A 16,837-nucleotide genomic window follows, 5' to 3' on the forward strand; every position below is an offset into this window, starting at 1 on the left:
GCTGACAGTTATATAGAGAACAGGAACCCAATAGTAGGAGGAGGGGAAATCCTTAGGCATCTAGGGGGAATGGCCCATCCATACCTGACAGCCTGATGACAATACCATGAAAGATTCTGGAATACACAGTTTGTAAGCACTTAGAAAGGAATGCCAATATGGTTTCTCAAAAGCATGTCGTTCCAGACTAATCTTACCTCCTTTTTTATATAGAATTACAAGCTTGGTAGATGAAATGAATGCTGTGTGTGTAGTGTATCTTGATTTCAGCAAGACCTTTGATAAGGTCTTCTATTATATTCTTGCAAAATAGATAGTAAAATGTGGGCTAGAAAATGCTACTGTTAGGTGAATTTGTAGTTGGTTAAAAGACCAAACCCAAAGAATGCTCACTAATGGTTCCTTTTCATCCTGGGGGGAAGTGGCTAGTGGGATGCCACAGGGTTTTGTCCAGTGCTATTCAACATCTTTATCAATGACTTGTCTTAGATGATGGATGAGAGAGCATGTTATCAAATTTGCAGATAGCATCAAATAAGGTGGAGTTGCTAATACCGCAGAGGACAGGATCAGAATTCAAAATGACAAACAGATTAGAAAGCTGGACCAAAAGTAGCAAAATGAACTTCAAAATGGCGAAATGTAAGGTACTACACATAGGCAGTAAAAAATGAAATGTGCAGATACAGGATGGGAGACCTACCTTGACAATAGTACACATGAAAGGGACCTGGGAGTCTTACTAGCTGAACGTAAGTTAACATATGTGATGCTGCAGCTAAAAAGCCCAATGTGATTCTAGGCTACATCAGTAGGAGTATAGAGTGTAGATCACTGCACTTAGTTAGGTACTGTATTTAGGGTGAAAAAATGAAATGCACAGATATAGGATGGGGAACACCTGGCTGAATGAGACTACGATGTTTATCACATTATGCTCTTAAAGAGGTACTATTCCAGTGTGACTCCTCTAGCAGCCTCCTGTTGCATGCTGGGATTGGCAGTTTTAAGGAGCTGAACTTCTCTGCCTGAGAATTCTAAATACCCCTCCTTAAAACTGCCAATCCCAGCATGCAACAGGAGGCAGCTAGAGGAGTCACACTGGAATAGTACCTCTTTAAGAGCTCGTCTGATAAACACCTACGTGTGTAAGGGATCTGAGAGTCCAAGTAGACCACAATTTGAACATGAGTCAACAGTGCAGTGCGGCAGCTAAAAAGGCCAATGCAATTTTAGGCTGCATCTATAGATGTATAGTGTCTAGATCAAGGGAAGTAATAGTGCCACTCTATTCTGCTCTGGTCAAGGCTCACTTGGAATACTGTGTCCAGTTCTGGGCACCACAATTCAAAAAGGATGTTGAGAAACTGGAGTGTGTCCAAATGAGGGTGACTAAAATGGTGAAGGGTCTAGAACCGATGCCCTATGAGGAACGACTTAGGGAGCTGGGGATGTTTAGCCTGGAGAAGAGAAGGTTAAGAGGTGATATGAGAGCCCTGTTTAAATATTTGAAGGGATGTCATATTGAGGAGGGAACAAGCTTGTTTTCTGCCACTCCAGGGAACAGGACCCGAAATAATGGATGCAAGCTACAGGAAAGGAGATTCCAGCTCACTGTTAGGAGGAACTCCCTGATGGTGAGGGCTGTTCGACAGTGGAACACACTCCCTCAGAGTGTGGTGGAGTCTCCTTCCTTGGAGGTCTTTAAACAGAGGCTGGATGGCCATCTGTCAGGGATGCTTTGTTTGAGATTTCCTGCATGGCAGGGGGTTGGACTGGATGGCCCTTGCGGTCTCTTCCAACTCTATGATTCTATGTTCAAGGGAAGTCATGTCTTGGTCAGACCTCACCTGGAATACTCTGCCCAGTTCAAGAAGATATTGACAAGCTGGAAGTTGGCCAGAGGAGGAAGACCAAAATGGGACAAAGTCTGGAAGGCATGCCCTATAAGGAGTGGCTTAGGAAACTGGGTATGTTTAGCCTGGTAAAGATAAGATTTAGAGGTAACATGATAGCCATGTTTAAATATTGGAAGGGATTTCATATTGAGGAAGGAACAATCTTGCTTTCTGCTGCTCCAGAGCACTGGATTGAAAGCAAAGGAAAAAAGATGGCACCTAAAAATAAGGAAGAATATCCTGATGGTAAGAGCTGTTCAACAGTGGAATATGCTGCCTTTGAGCGTGGTGGAGTGCCCTTCTTTGGAAGTTTTTAAACAAAGCATGGTTGGTAATCTGTTTGGGGTGCTTTATTGTTTATTCCTGCTTGACAGAGGGTTGGATTAAAAGGTCCTTGTGGTCTCTTTCAACTCTGTAACTTCTATTAATCTAAGTGGCAATCAAAGTAAACTACTGTAATTATAAAAAAAAACCTAGGCATAGCTAAATTCTTATTTGTGCCTAAAATTTATCTTTGGATCCAAATAGATACGTTGAAGTTGGGAAAGACTGGAAGAACATTTGCTTTCTCTAAGAAACTGGGATCATAAGGGAACATTAGACTCTACCCTTAAAGTGCCTTTCCATGTATCCATTTTCTTTCTGCAGTGTAAATGACTGGTCACCATTCTCTCTCCAGAACCACTCAAATGTGAAAAAACAAAATAATGGATTTGCAGATGTTGTCAAAGTGCCTAGCCTGTCAATAGTGACACGTCTGTCAATAACTTACATTTTGTAAGTCTAATGTTAAAGATGACTTAAGAGCTACACAAACATAAAATATTAACAGTGGAGATTGCCATCATATTTAAACATCTAGCTTTCTAAGATTATTCATTCATTCATTCATTAAAAAACGTTTTCTCTTCTTACACCTAACCCATTTGTTTTCCATTTTAGAGGTACAGTGTTGAAATGTCAATCAGACACCCCAAAAAGATGGAACTGCTGAGTAAAGTTGAAGCTTTGAAGAGAAGCGGTGTGTCACTGCCCGATGATCTCCTTGAAAAAGTGGATTCAATTAATGAAAAATGGGAACTGCTTGGGGTATTTGCATTTTTATTACTGTTTGTGAGTTGTGTGTCCTTTTTGTGGCTTAAAGTATTCTGTCTGTCTGATTTCTAATTTGAAGCACAAATATCTCTTTCATTCAATTCACTTACACACATTTCAAACAAGCTACTCATGCTATTACAGGGGGGAACATAGTATTTTCCTTGTCTGTTGATTTTTTTCATCCCCTACTTGTCTCTTGTCTGACTTTAATAATTTTGATTCTTTAATACAGGAAAAAATCTAAGTAAAATATGCCATGTATTATGGGTTTGCACCAAGTCAACTATAATACAGTATATCTGATATACACTGACTGTCATGCTTGAGTGAATGTTAATAGAATTTATTCTGAAGGTACATGTTAGAGACATCTACTCTTTAACTATTTACTATACCCTTAAGATGAAAAGTGGGGATGTCACTACATATTTCAGGTCACACTGATGGCTCAAAAAACAAATATGCAAATTTTATATAAATCTAAGTCTTAAGTCGGAGGATGCAGTCAGAAGATGTTTCATGCTGCAATATTCAGCTTGTCTTTGACAAAAGCAGAAAAAGAAAGAAAAGAAAGGTTTCATATAATTCATTTCATGCTATAATGGTTCAGTCTCAGCCAAACATGAGATACAAAAACCTGGCAGAAAATGCAATATAGTTATTCTTTTACCCAGACACCAATAATGCATGATGCAGGAAGCATGATTGCTGACTGCTGTAAGGCACATTAGGTGATGAGAGCACTTTTATTATTTATTTATTTTTTAATTATTCATGATCAAAATCAAAAGGTGGATTATGTTTACAAAACTATTTAAAATATAATTTAAATTTTTTTAAAAAAAATAACAGAGACGATATATTTGTATACCCATTTAACAGAAAGTCTTACAAAGAATAAGTCTGCTTGCTGTGCCATTTCACTCGCCTGAATGGGGAGACTAAATAATGCTGAAGATGAATGTTGTGATGGGAATTTTAAGAATTCTATGGATTCTTTAAAAATGTAAAGAATAAGTTCACTAAAAATAACAGTGTGTGCAAAACTTTCCTTTTTAACCTGCTTTTCCTGTAAATTGAATAGTTTTCTAAATTTTAAAAAATGCATTTTTTAAAAATCAAGATATTTTTTTCTGCAAACACATGGAGTTGTTTAACTGGGTAGTGTAAATAAATGGAATTTTAAAGTATTATTTCAATATTGCTCATCTTTATTCCTAGATTATACATTAAAATCAATCTGCAATAAATGTCCAAAACACACTACAGAAATAATCCAGTTCGAGACCACTTTAACAGTCCTGGCTCAATGTTAGGGAATTCTGGAAACTGTAATTTTGTGAGATATTTAGCCTTCTCTGTCAGAGAGCTCTGGTGACCTAATTACAATTACCAGGATTCCCTAGCACAGAACCAGAGCAGTTAAAGCAGTCTCAAACTGGATTATTTCTGCAGTGTGTTTAGGTCCAAAGAAACATTAATTTTATTATATTTTGTTATAAGTTAAAATTACATTGGATTTTAAAAGAGCACACTAAGTAGCGTAAAAAAAGCAATAAAAATATAACAAAATCCCACAAATATAACAAAGAAAAAATAAGTACATTAATGATATGCTGAAAAGAACAGAACCTCAGAACAAACAGGAACAAAAGCAGAATCAAAAGCCAGCAATCTCAGCAAAATTAGGAGAGAGACATCTAACAAACACTGAAAGCTTATTTATTTTATTTATACACCTGGGACCTGAAATAAAAGTGGTATAAAGAATAGGGTCTTCACTAAGCATCTGAAGGTCAGTAGTGAAGGCATCAAGGGGGACTCATTCCAGGTGGAGTTTTACCATTTTGGTATTGCAACTCAGAAGGTCCAGAGCTTGGAAATGAGTTGCAAGTAACTACATTACTTGTAGCACATTACTTTGAGTGTATTTAAGTAACAGTAATGATTCCCCCCCATATTTTAGCATTAGTATTAGCAGTTGTTGCTGCTGCTCTCAGTAAGCGTCCAGGCTGATTATTTTTCTAATGTTTTAAAAAATAAAAGTAGGTTAGCTATCTAAGGTGTACAAGAACCCTAAAAGAACTGTCCAAGGTGCTCTATTGTATGATAGTGTTTAGCACTTTTGTTAGCTCCTTTTACAGTCAGACTAAAACCCCGAAAAGATTCATAACCCCACTAAAATGAAATCCACCAGCTTCTACTGGTGAAATTCCATTCCAAATAGGCTGTAACTGATTAACTTTCCTACTGACCAAAATGGGGTAGGACTACTCTAACCTCTGCTTGAGCTCCATTGTATTGCTGCAGTAACCATTTTTTCAACCAGAAGTGACATCACATCATTCTCACTGAGCTTTGAGGCCTTTTAGAAAAGAGACCTTGTGTCCTGGACTGTGGCCAGCACACACAGACACACACTGATAAGAATGGCTTTGCCTAGCAAGTGGAAGCAGGACCTTGCAAGGAGTAAGCGTGAGAGCAGTCCGAGAAGCCAAGCCGAAGTCAGGATACCGGGAATCAGAGTAGTCAAAGCAGTCCAAGGTCAAAGCAGCCAGAAGATAACAAGGGTCCAGTCTGAGGTCAAAGCAACAAGGAGCCAGTGCCAGCAGCAATCACACAAAGGGATCATGTAATAAACTCTGACACTGAGTGGAGGCCTCTCTACAGCTTAAGTAAGGGAAACTCTCCCCCGTGCCACCTGAGGCTGGTTGGCTAATTGCCTCTCTGCAATCCTCTTGGATCTGCACCTGCAAGCACTCTCAGCCCTTCTCTGTTTGTAAGTAGGCACATCCAGGCAAGCTTCCTCCCCAGAGTCACCACTAGGTTGTTGCACCACAGGAGGCCTCTCACTAGTACTAGGACCTGGTTGGGCCTCCTCCTCTGGGGCTGGGAGAGCACAGCTGGGACCTGGCAGAGCAGGATTACCACCTGGTGTAGCCTCAATTAGCTCTTGCTCTGGAGGAGGCTCGTCCTCCTCCTCATCTTCCGAGAGCTGATCTTGGCTGGCCATGACACCTTGATGCTTGGGGGGAGGGGTGCCTGAAACAGCATTGCAAATACTTTTAAAAACACTTCAGCACTTTTTTCCACTGAAAAACATTTTTAGAACAAAATAAGGTACTTAAGGGGGAACACAGGGAATTTGGTGGCTGGTGGGATGGTCTGAAGGACCTCCCAAAGTTTTGCATCCAATCCTTACACGACACAATTCCCACATCTGATCCAAACAAACAACATCATACTGGGAACTGGAAAAGGAGCATATGGTAGTATTAATAGTGGAAGTCTATTTTTATGTGTGCGGAGGTTTATTTTAGCAGTTAGTGCCCAAACAAACTGTTGGATTTTGAAAGACTCAGGGATCTGACTCATATTTGTAATCCTAACTATAGTAGAGACATTAATTCTTTCTTCAAGAATTGATTCAATAGATCTAATCTATATGAGGATATCAATAATTTTTCTCCCAAACCTGGCTCACTTCAGTCAATGTGATCTACAAACACAGAGCTATCCAGCTGATCCCAGCACTAACTTCTTCTTGATACCAAACTTATACCTAAGGTTGGCCCTATGACAGAGGAATGGGCAGAGCTTGGGAAATTTACTTTTTTGGACTAGCAATTCCTAGATTACCCTTGGCCAGTACAGCCATAGAGAGTTGGGACTTTGAAGCCCTAAAAGATAATTTATTAACAAGCTGTGACACTGAGATGTGACTTCTTCAGAAGCTCAAACTGAAATGCTTCTTGAGCATATGGAACTAACTGTGCACATTTTAAAAATCTCTACGTAAGAGTTTCATCAATTTAATCACAAGCGCAGGCTTAACCTCTGGTTACCCTTGATAAGTTATATGATCAATCAGATGAACAACTAATCAACTTTTCTTCATTAAAATAATCAGATTTTAAAATATAAACAAAACACTACACTGCCTTTAAAATGGATTTTAAAGATTCTTTCTTTCTTGCATGCTAAGATCAAGATGCAGTTTTATATCACTTTTTCAAATTAATTTCTGCATTTACAAAAAAGTTGCTTTTTCCTCTTAAATGAAATTTCATGTATAATAAGCAGTTTTTGATTGAGGTTTTTTTAATTTAATAGGAAAAACTGCGGAAACTAACAACACTAGGCATACTGTTTTAATTGGCATGATTACATTTTAATTGGCATGAAAAAAAATTAAAGACAAGGATTTTAACTTCTAACAATAGTAAAATAGAGAGATATGGTTTTTAATATTACTTTCATCTAAGGTGAACAGTGTGGAATGGAAATACATTAGAATGAAATGTCAGTGGTGCGTACAGTTTAATCTGTGAAATTTTGTCCCCTGTGCTGAATATTACTCAGTCTCAATTGCATATTAAACAACCCTATCAAGGCAGGCATTGGCATCTGCTGTGCTGACACAAATTGTGAATTAAATGAAATTGATGTCCTCTGTCGTATATTTATGAAGACGGACCATTCTCTGAAGTATTCTGTTTATGAAGAATTTATGATTGCAAACTGTTCCAGAACAAAAAAGTGGCAATAAATTCTTTTTTGTGACCCTAGCCTCCAAGGGCATTGATTTCACCTCCTGCTGCTACTTTTGTTACAGCATAAAAACAATAGCTAAAGCTGAATTCCACTGAGAGCCTTCAAATTATCAATATTTGGGCCATCAAAATGGAAGGGTGTTGCCAAGAATATGTGTTGTTTTTCTGTAATGATCTCCCAAAACACATTATTTGCACAGTGCTTTAGAATAGATGAGTATCTGTTGATTTAATTCATTGTGTGTTTCAAAGCTTACCCTTCGACTGTAAATTCTCAAAACACTTCATCTAAAGTAATCCTACTGACTTGGATGGGTTATCCAAACCCTGCCCTCCTTTAAGGATTCATTGATTAGTACAGCCTATAAAGGACCAGCTTCTGGAACTTAGCTTTCATCATCCTTAATGGACATTGGTCCAGTTTCTAAACACTTGCTGTCACGGCCCTGATCATATCCTTTGTTTCTCTAGGGAAAAATAAAAACAAAGCAGAATGGAGTTTTTATAAATTGTATTTTTGGTTCTTACCTAAACTAGCCCAAATCCAGCTGAATACAACTGCCAAAGAGATTGCAAATCCATAGAACCTGGAAAAGTTGCTTTTCTCGAAGCTTCTGGAATCTTCTAACCAGCAAGGCCAGTGACTATGCTGCCCAGGGGCATTTTTTGAACTGTAGTCCAAAAAGGTGGCTTTTTGAAGTTCTGTGAAATCTTCAGTTTGAGCACATGATAATCAAATGAACAGACATGACCACATAACAACAATATAAAAATAAATTTAAAAATATACCCAAGTCTGTTTTGCTTATACCACGGTAATGATTCTTCTATGGCCTCACTGCCATGCCATAGTTGTTATATTTTAAATAAAATAATTTTAAAACAACCATTGGTTACTTCTGATGCATGGTTTACTCTGATGGTCTACAATTTCACTTCCTAAGTTTCTGTAATAAATGCATGTGTCTAAAACTGCACATAAGAAGAAAAAAGGTTCTGAGAATCATCACAACAAATCTTTAATTTTGATTTTCAGTTGGGTTTTACTACCACTGATTGGTTTCTAAATATGCAGCCTAAGGATTAAGCTGTGTGTTAACAAATCTTACATGGTACCCAATGGTGGCTTCACCACTGGCAAGTGCCCTGTTGACTTATCCAGTTCCCATTGATTTAGTGGGACTGCTGTAGTTTGGACTGATAATTGCAAGTAGGTCTTTGAAGCCTAAGTCACGGTAATATCAGAGTCAGACAGTCAGAATGTGCTTCCAAAGAGGGCACTAGCAAGTCCAGCAAGTTCCATGTGTTGGGTTAGCAGATTTCAGGCCCTGGCTTCTTGTTTCCAACCCCCACGGTGAGTGGGGAAAATAACAAGGTTAGAGCATTGCCTTGGAAGTTTGTGAGCCCTGGTGGTGCAGTGGTTAAATGCCTGTACTGCAGCCACTCAGTCACAAACTACTAGCTACCTTGTTTGTGAGTTCAGTACCTGCTAGGGTCTCAGAATTGGCTTAGTCTGGCATCCTTCTGAGGTTGCTAAAATGAGTACCCATCTTGTTGGAGGCTATTAACCTACACATTGTAAACTCTTAGGGAGTACTTAAGTGCACTGGTAAGTGGTATAGAAATTGCTATTGCCTGCTATGTATCTTTTTCTTCATTTGTTAAACATGGTATTTTTGTTTTAAATGGCATATTGTGTGCATCTGTTGTCGATGCTTAATGTATCCCGCTTAATTGCATCACCATGGTTTGCTTCTTGTGATATCACAAGGAATTGTTCCTTGACCTTAGGTTTTGGCCCTTAAATCTCAGGACTTGACTTGCCAGCCTTATCAAGCAATACAGTGGGTCCTTGTTATCCGCTGGTGTTTGGTTCCAGGGCCCCCATCTTACTTGTCTGACCATAATTACTTTCTTAGATATGCACATGGTTGTTATTTAAAAAAAAAAAGTTCAGTCACTATTAAATGTATAAATATATACAAATACACTATTGTGACTTTTCAGAATGCAGATACAGAAGCTGTAACATTTTAAACATTTACAATACTATTCTAAATAAACAGAGAACCTAAATCATGGATGTTAAATTTTTGCAATGAGACTCCGGTTTATGCATGCCTAGAATATACCAGCTGAAATCCCTATTAATTTCAATCTGTTGCCTCTAAGTGTATCTTGAATCTTTACCCAGAAGGGGAAAAATGTACATTGCACATCTCTTAAAATCTCTTAAAATTATCTTAAAATCATCTTAAAATTCAGTTGTTTTCAATATATTAATGGTAGATTCTTTTTTCCCTCTCATTTTAAAACTCTAGCTAAAATTTCACTAGTATCCCAGCAAATCTGTTATTAAATGTTGAACCAGGTGACAAATTCTTATCATTATACCATCACATGTGTCTTGCCAACATCTGATGTTAACAAAACAAAAACTGAGAAGCAAAGTAGTCTTCCATAAGCAGAAGGCACTTTTGGTCATTTAGATGATCATACATCCCAGTTTTGCCAGTTATCCTGAAGTGCTGCTGTCACCTATATTACCTCCCACACTATTTCAGAGGGTCTCTCAGCCATCAGGAGTAGCTTGTTGGAATAAGCAGAGGGATCTAATAAGAAGGAGAGAACAGGATGTTCCTCAAACATAGTTCTATTTGGATGTATTTGGATCCAAAACAAAGTTTTGATGACCCTGATTGTTAAGACAATGGAACCTGGGTTGAGATGTCCATTTTGGTGATCACACACTTGTACTTGGTATGTTGTAAATCTCTTCTTAAAACCTCTCTCTTTCATATGGTCAAAATTATTGGGTGGGCATTCTGACCTTGGGACAGTATATCTATGTAAACTCAGACAACTCTACTACCAAGTAGCTATAGATGTATGTTACTTTGGTAAGTTGTTACTGTATCTATGCATTACAGCTGCAGACTTATATCTGCTTACCCCATAGAACTCAGTGGGGCTTAGGTGTTTGGATACATGCATAGGACAGCACTGTAAATGACAGAAAGAAGGAATTAAAATGACTATTGGCAATGTCTAGATAAAGATACTGCTGGTCAGCTATCAGATGCACATCTTTTCAAACATGAGATTAATCCATGGTTTCTTTCTCTTTTCCATTAGAAAACCCTGGGAGAGAAGATCCAAGACACAATGGTAGGGCACAGTGGGTTAGGTCCACGTGACCTGCTTTCGCCTGAAAGCGGCAGCCTGGTAAGGCAGCTGGAGGTCAGGATCAAAGAGCTGAAAGGGTGGCTGAGAGATACGGAGCTTTTTATCTTCAATTCCTGTCTGAGGCAAGAAAGTGAAGGAACAATGAATGCTGAGAAACAACTGCAATACTTTAAGGTAATAAAAAAAAAACCTCACACACATATACATGCAGCACTGATACAAGGTGAGTTGCTTTCTGGAATAAAATAAACTGAAGAGCATACTTGCATGTACTTGCATATTCAATCATACACACATAACTTCCTCCCCAGTTTGTACAGAGCAGATTGCTTTTTCAATAGTAGAATTTAATATTAAGGATAAATCTTTTTGTACATATGCATTTACAAGGAACAAAATAATTCAGCCTCCCGTCTTGTCTCCTTATAACTGTTTTCTTGCGTTCTGTACTTAATTCTGTATATTTTGCATTCAGCTTAACAAAGACTTATTGTGTGATTTTAGCACTTAAAGTCATACATTCCTTTTGCATAAGTTTAGCATAAATAAATGGAGTGGGAAAATGAATATAACTGATCCCTGCACTTTGAATTATGGAAACATCTTCGCTCTTGCACTGTAATCCAATTCCCGCCTTTCATCGAGTAAGGATGTAATTCTTCACTAATTTCATTTTGAATCAAGTAAGTTTAGCAATTTTCTTCACACTGTGAAAATGTCTCCAAAACTGTGCAGTGTTCAAACATTATTTGCTATTCAGGACTTATGTGCAAAATGTGCATACTGTATGTTTGGAGTTTTTTGCACAAAAAACACCCTTTTCTGTGCAAAAATCAGTATTGCTATATAGAAATATTAATTTCTGTCCTGAAAGTGATGTTTTCTGCCAGAAAATGCTATAGCTGGGGACTTACTCTGTATCAAATTTGTACAAGAGTTGTGCAGAAAACCTTTTATGTATTTGTGACAGAATCACTGGGCAGACTTGGTTTCCTGACAGCCTATTATGGTTTGGGCTGACTGTGAGGGAGGGACTACAGGGAAAGGAATAGATATAAAAGGCAGGAGTGAGTAACTCGAGTTTAATAAAGCTAAAAGGAGTTCAAAGGAATTGAGTTGAGAGAAGGTTTGCGTTCAGGGGAGTATCTTGAGTGAGAGATCTAGGGAGAGGATCAGATAGGGAATCTGACTGGGCCTAGAGAAAGTCAGAGAGGTATTCTGACAAGCCAGTAGAGAAACTAGAGAGAGAGAGACACAAAGGGTCTCAATAAGGTCAGAGAAGGATACTGACTGGGAGAGAAAGTGTATTGGAGATTGTAAAGAGGAAGCTGAGCAACTTGGGTGAGTGTGTTTGTTCCTGAGGAGGTGGGGCTTCTGTGAGTCACTAGGGGCAGAGCCAGCAGCCTAGCTCTTTGCAATTGCTGCCAGAAGCTTTCAAGTTCAGTCCCTGCACAGGGAGCAGAAGGAGAGCTTTTTCTAGGAGGCCAACTTTGATTGGGCGAGTTTTGTCAAACTTGAGTGAGTGTGTTTGTTATTGGGGCTTGGGACTTCTGTGAATCACTGGGGGCTAGCAGCCTAGTTCTTTACAACTGCTGTCAGAAGCAAGTGCAAAGCTTCACAGTCAAGGAAGACTCAGAGCACAGAGCAGAAGGGGAGCTGGGAGCTGGGTTTGAGGCGTTCTCCCTTACTTTTTAACTGTTTTTTCTTTAAGGGGCTTGTGGGGGGCTTTTGCTCAGTGAAAGTAGTCAGAGACTTACCTGCTATAGCTATAGCTCCAGTCTCTTGAACTTAGTGACAGACCTTTTTGAACAGGCAAGGCCAACAGTAGTGTTTTAAGAGGATGTTTTAATGGTGGAGTTTTTGAGGGGGAAGCCCAGAGTCCTGTTTCAGTGCCTACTTAAGACTGCTGAATATGGACAGTGAAGGAGCTGTCACAGTCACCTGCAACAGGTGTGCTATGTTCATGTTCTTGCCTATGAATGTGGTTAACTTCACCTGCACCAAGTGCAAGTTGGTAGCCCTGTTGGAAGAGAGGGTCCAGCAGCTGGAGGCCTGTCCATGTACACTTCAGTGTATTAGGGAGCAAGAGGTTTTCCTGGACAGAATGGAATGGATGGTCCAGGATGGGGAACACACAGAGGGTATTTCTGGAAAGGAGGTCAGTTCACATACACAGGAAGTAGATAGTTGGTGGTGTGGGACCCACAGAAGTAGGAAACCAGGGATCGTTCTGTGACGTTGCAGCTACAGAATTGATTTGAAGCATTCTCCTTTATCAGGGATCATGAGGAAGAACAGCAGGGACAGTCCTCAGGGAACGTACAGGGGACCCTGGGAATACAACCACAGGGAATAGATGCTGCTAAGCCTCTGAGGATGTGTGTGGTGGTGGTGAGGGGCACCGTTCATGAGTGAGAGTTCTAGGGAGAGGGTCAGATAGGGGGTCTAGAGAAAGAGAAGTATTCCGACAAGTCAGTGGAGAAACTGGAGACAGAGTCAAGGGCTCTCAATATGGTCAGAGAAGGATACTGACTGGGAGTGAAAGTGTACTGGAGATTGTATTGAGGAAACTGAGAAAGGCATGCAACTGTTATATTAATGTAACCATAACACATTTGAAGTACAGTATTCTACCTAAGCTACATTTTTGCTAAATGTTATTCAGTAAAGTCATTGTTTCTGTGTTATAGCAGAAGCTTGTGCCTGAGTGAATTCTAAACCATATAAGTACAGACAAACATGCTATCTAAGATATTAATTTTTTAGGAGGAAGACACTTGGGATGCTAGCACTTATACATTTAAGGAAAGTGTTTAAAAGGTGGAGGCTGAACAGGTGTCATTGACTAGGGTACTTCTAGGCTTAGAATAGAGGTCATGTCACAGTACTTTGTGGAGAATAATTCCCAAAGTGCGAAGATTAGCCTTAGCTCATGTTTCTCTTTCTCAGGGTTTTCTGACACTTGAGAAACATATTTTTCAACCATGTGTCAAATGTTTTCTAATATTCTTTCTATACTTATTATTGGGTCATGAACAAGCCAATGCCCTAAGAAAGTCCATATACTAAGGTAGGGAGTGTGTGTTGGCCTGCGACTGCAATCAGCCAAAGCCATCAGGGCCACTGAGAGAAGCTAGAAGTTGCATGCCAACAACTTTTAAAAGGCCAGTGTTGCCCTCCCTCCGTATTTGTAGAGATGCCTCTTTCACAAAATAGAATGATGCTTACTGTACAGTAGCTAACATTGCAACATGGAGTGACCTTTTAGTCAGTAAGCAATTGGATTTTGTAAGCTCTAATGCAACCACTAAAGATGGTGATTGAGGTGGAGTTTGTTTATATCTCTGTCACATCTGTATAATTATCTTCTTTAAATGAAGTCCTTCTCTTTCAAGCTACATGGATCTGCTTTTGGGGGCACACTCAGTAATGGATCATTTTGAAAGAAAGTAGATTGTGTTGTATTTATTTCATTTCTTTTTCAGTCTGGACATTGGACTCCACACTTTGGCAAGGTATACTGGTTGAACACCACTGTCTGGCTCAGAGTTCGGAAAGCTTCCTTTTTGGTGAACTTTAAGAAGCCTCCAATCATAAATCATTGTTACACTGGGACACAGTACAGTATTCAACAAAGTAATTTTCCCAAGCTTTGGGGCCCTCATTCACACTATAGAAGTTTGTAGTTTGAGGGGGCCCTAGAGCTCTCAGTCTGAGAATTCTAAAATCCCCTCCCTGAACTACAAATTCCAGGGATGTTGCCATGGCAGTTAAAGTGAAAGATAATGCTAAAATTGCATAATGTGAATGGACCCCTCGTCTAGCTATACTATATCCATATGCATCTCACTGGTCATATATCTGTGTCAGTTGGCTTGAAATCAGGGACTACGACAGATCTGAGAAGTTACTTTCCCCCTTTCTTACTCTCCTGGCTTATATATTGGGACCCAGTCTGGGTCCTGCCTGGCATTTTCCTTGCCTCCCAGTCTATCTTTCCTGCTTAACTGTTGTTTTAGATACTTCTTGCTATGGTCTAGCTGTCTATTGTCAGTTGATAGACAAGGAAACTGTTCACCTACATTATTTGTTGGCCTTCTCATGTTTTTTGCTTCCCCACAGCAAATCTTTTATTTCCCTTTGGTAGTTCTTGTCTCTTGGCACTAACTCGATTTGGGTTCATTTTGCATTTTTTGTGTTTGGGGGGGGGGGTTGTTTGATTTTGGTTTGGCAACTTGGCAATTTTGGACAAAATACTAAAAAAAACAAAAAAGCAAAATGAAAGAAAAGCAGCAGGCAGGGAAAGAAAAGGAGAGAGAGAGAGAAAGAAAGAAAGAAAGAAAGGGTTGAGTTAGTTTGAGGAAAGGGAGGAGGAAAGGGTTTACCATTCTGTATTGTGGGGGCTTTGTACACTTTTTCTCACTGCCTTTGTCATTTTCTAAAAACATACTTAAAAAAAAGCTGTGTCCTTTTGCCAATGGCTTTGGCAAGGAGTCCCACAGCATCAGAGCTTCAGCCATTTGCTGCTGTACCATCCACTGATGGCCTTAAAATGTTTTTGAAGAAAAATATGGGAAAAAATGTAAATATAGATGGTATTAGATGTATTAAACCACTGATGTACTACTTTCAGTGAAATGCTTCTTCCCTATACAGTAGCAATTTTCTGAGTATTTTTGTATCTGGGGGCATTCCCTAAAGGTATTTGGCACACTGGCTTTCATCTTGCTGCGTGTTCTCCTGCATTGACAAGGGATATATTCTATGAAATTCATTGCCACAATGTATAGGGATGCCCAATTTATTTATTTATTTATTTATTTATTTATTTATTTATTTATTTTTAAAGAAGTATTTCAAAAGCCAGCTTGAATTTCCTGCAGCATATACTTGGCTGCTGTTCAAAACAAATAGACTATTTGCCTGATAAGAGAAGGTCATTCTTATGTACCTTAATATCCTGTGCTAAACAAATCTATACAATATGTGAAGTGGGTGGATTTTTCTTTCAAAGTTGTGGCTTGCAGTCTTCCAACCATAGTTTTAAAAAGGAACACTTTTGCTATGAGAAGGGCCATAGCTCAGTAGTGGAGCACATGTATGCAATGTAGGACCATAGTTTAATTTTAGCATCTCCAACTAGAAAATTAAAAACCCCTACTTGAAACCTTGGAGGAGGTTAGCATACTTTATCACATGGGAAACAAGTGTCCTCCTCTCGTGATTTAAATTGCCATTATAACCTGTTAATAGTATGATCGGGGATGACGCCTCCATTACTCTTTACAAACGGGACAAAAATGGGAGAAGCACATGAGGGTGCAATAATCTTCCCCGTGATCATGCTATTGACAGGATTTAATGACGATTCAATCACGGGAGGAAGACGCTTGACTCCTCCGTGTGATAATCTTCACTGGCTGCTGAAACTTTTTAGAGCATTTGCCATGTGATATTTTGAGATGGCAGCCTCGTTTAGAGGGCCTAGGACAAATTGCGTAGCATCCAAATCTCTGTCTGTCTTTCAACACGGAGGAACTGCTAGAAAGTTCAGGGGAAACATTCAGAAGATTGTTCTAAGCTTTTGCTATCTGGGGCAACCACCGCAGTCTGCTTAATGATAAAGGCAGCCCTATCACTAGTGGGTGATAGTAGGTAGGCTTATATAGACCTACACATTTTCCCCCCCAGGAGATCTCCTATCTTTCCATTCATCCTTCTCCTGTCTAATGACAAATAGGCTCTCTAAAGACCATACTTTCTAGTGGCCACACTCTTTAAGGCATGTGTGCAAGTGGCTATTTATTACTTGGCTACAGGTATTGGATGGGGTTTTTTGGCCACTGCTTCTCTTCTCAAAGTAGCAAAACAAGTTGTTGAACAGTGCCCTCAACCATTCGTTCTGCTATACAGCTGTTTAACAATTACAGGTACAGGTTCCCTTATCCAGAATTCTAAAAACCAAAATATTTTTTTAAAAAACCAAAATGTTTTTGATGGGTGGCTTAGTGATGGCTTTGTTTTGTTTCATGAAACAACTTTGTTTCATGAAATATAAATTAATATTGTGTTTAGACCTATCTACAAGGTACGCACAAATAT

The 16,837-nt window shown here is 39.2% G+C and overlaps 1 protein-coding gene across 4 annotated transcripts in view; it reads left to right on the forward strand.

Moving 5' to 3' along the window:
• The window catches only part of AKAP6 (A-kinase anchoring protein 6), a 346,755-nt gene that overhangs the window by 278,708 nt on the left and 51,210 nt on the right, over nt 1-16,837 (forward strand). For all 4 annotated transcript variants that reach the window (XM_042444832.1, XM_042444835.1, XM_042444833.1 and 1 more), the window contains exons 10-11: nt 2,841-2,987; nt 10,685-10,909. In XM_042444832.1, coding sequence (XP_042300766.1) covers nt 2,841-2,987; nt 10,685-10,909 — 372 coding nt within the window. The remainder of the gene's footprint in view (nt 1-2,840; nt 2,988-10,684; nt 10,910-16,837) is intronic.

Source organism: Sceloporus undulatus, chromosome 1 (assembly GCF_019175285.1).
Source record: "Sceloporus undulatus isolate JIND9_A2432 ecotype Alabama chromosome 1, SceUnd_v1.1, whole genome shotgun sequence".
Lineage (NCBI taxonomy): Eukaryota > Metazoa > Chordata > Lepidosauria > Squamata > Phrynosomatidae > Sceloporus > Sceloporus undulatus.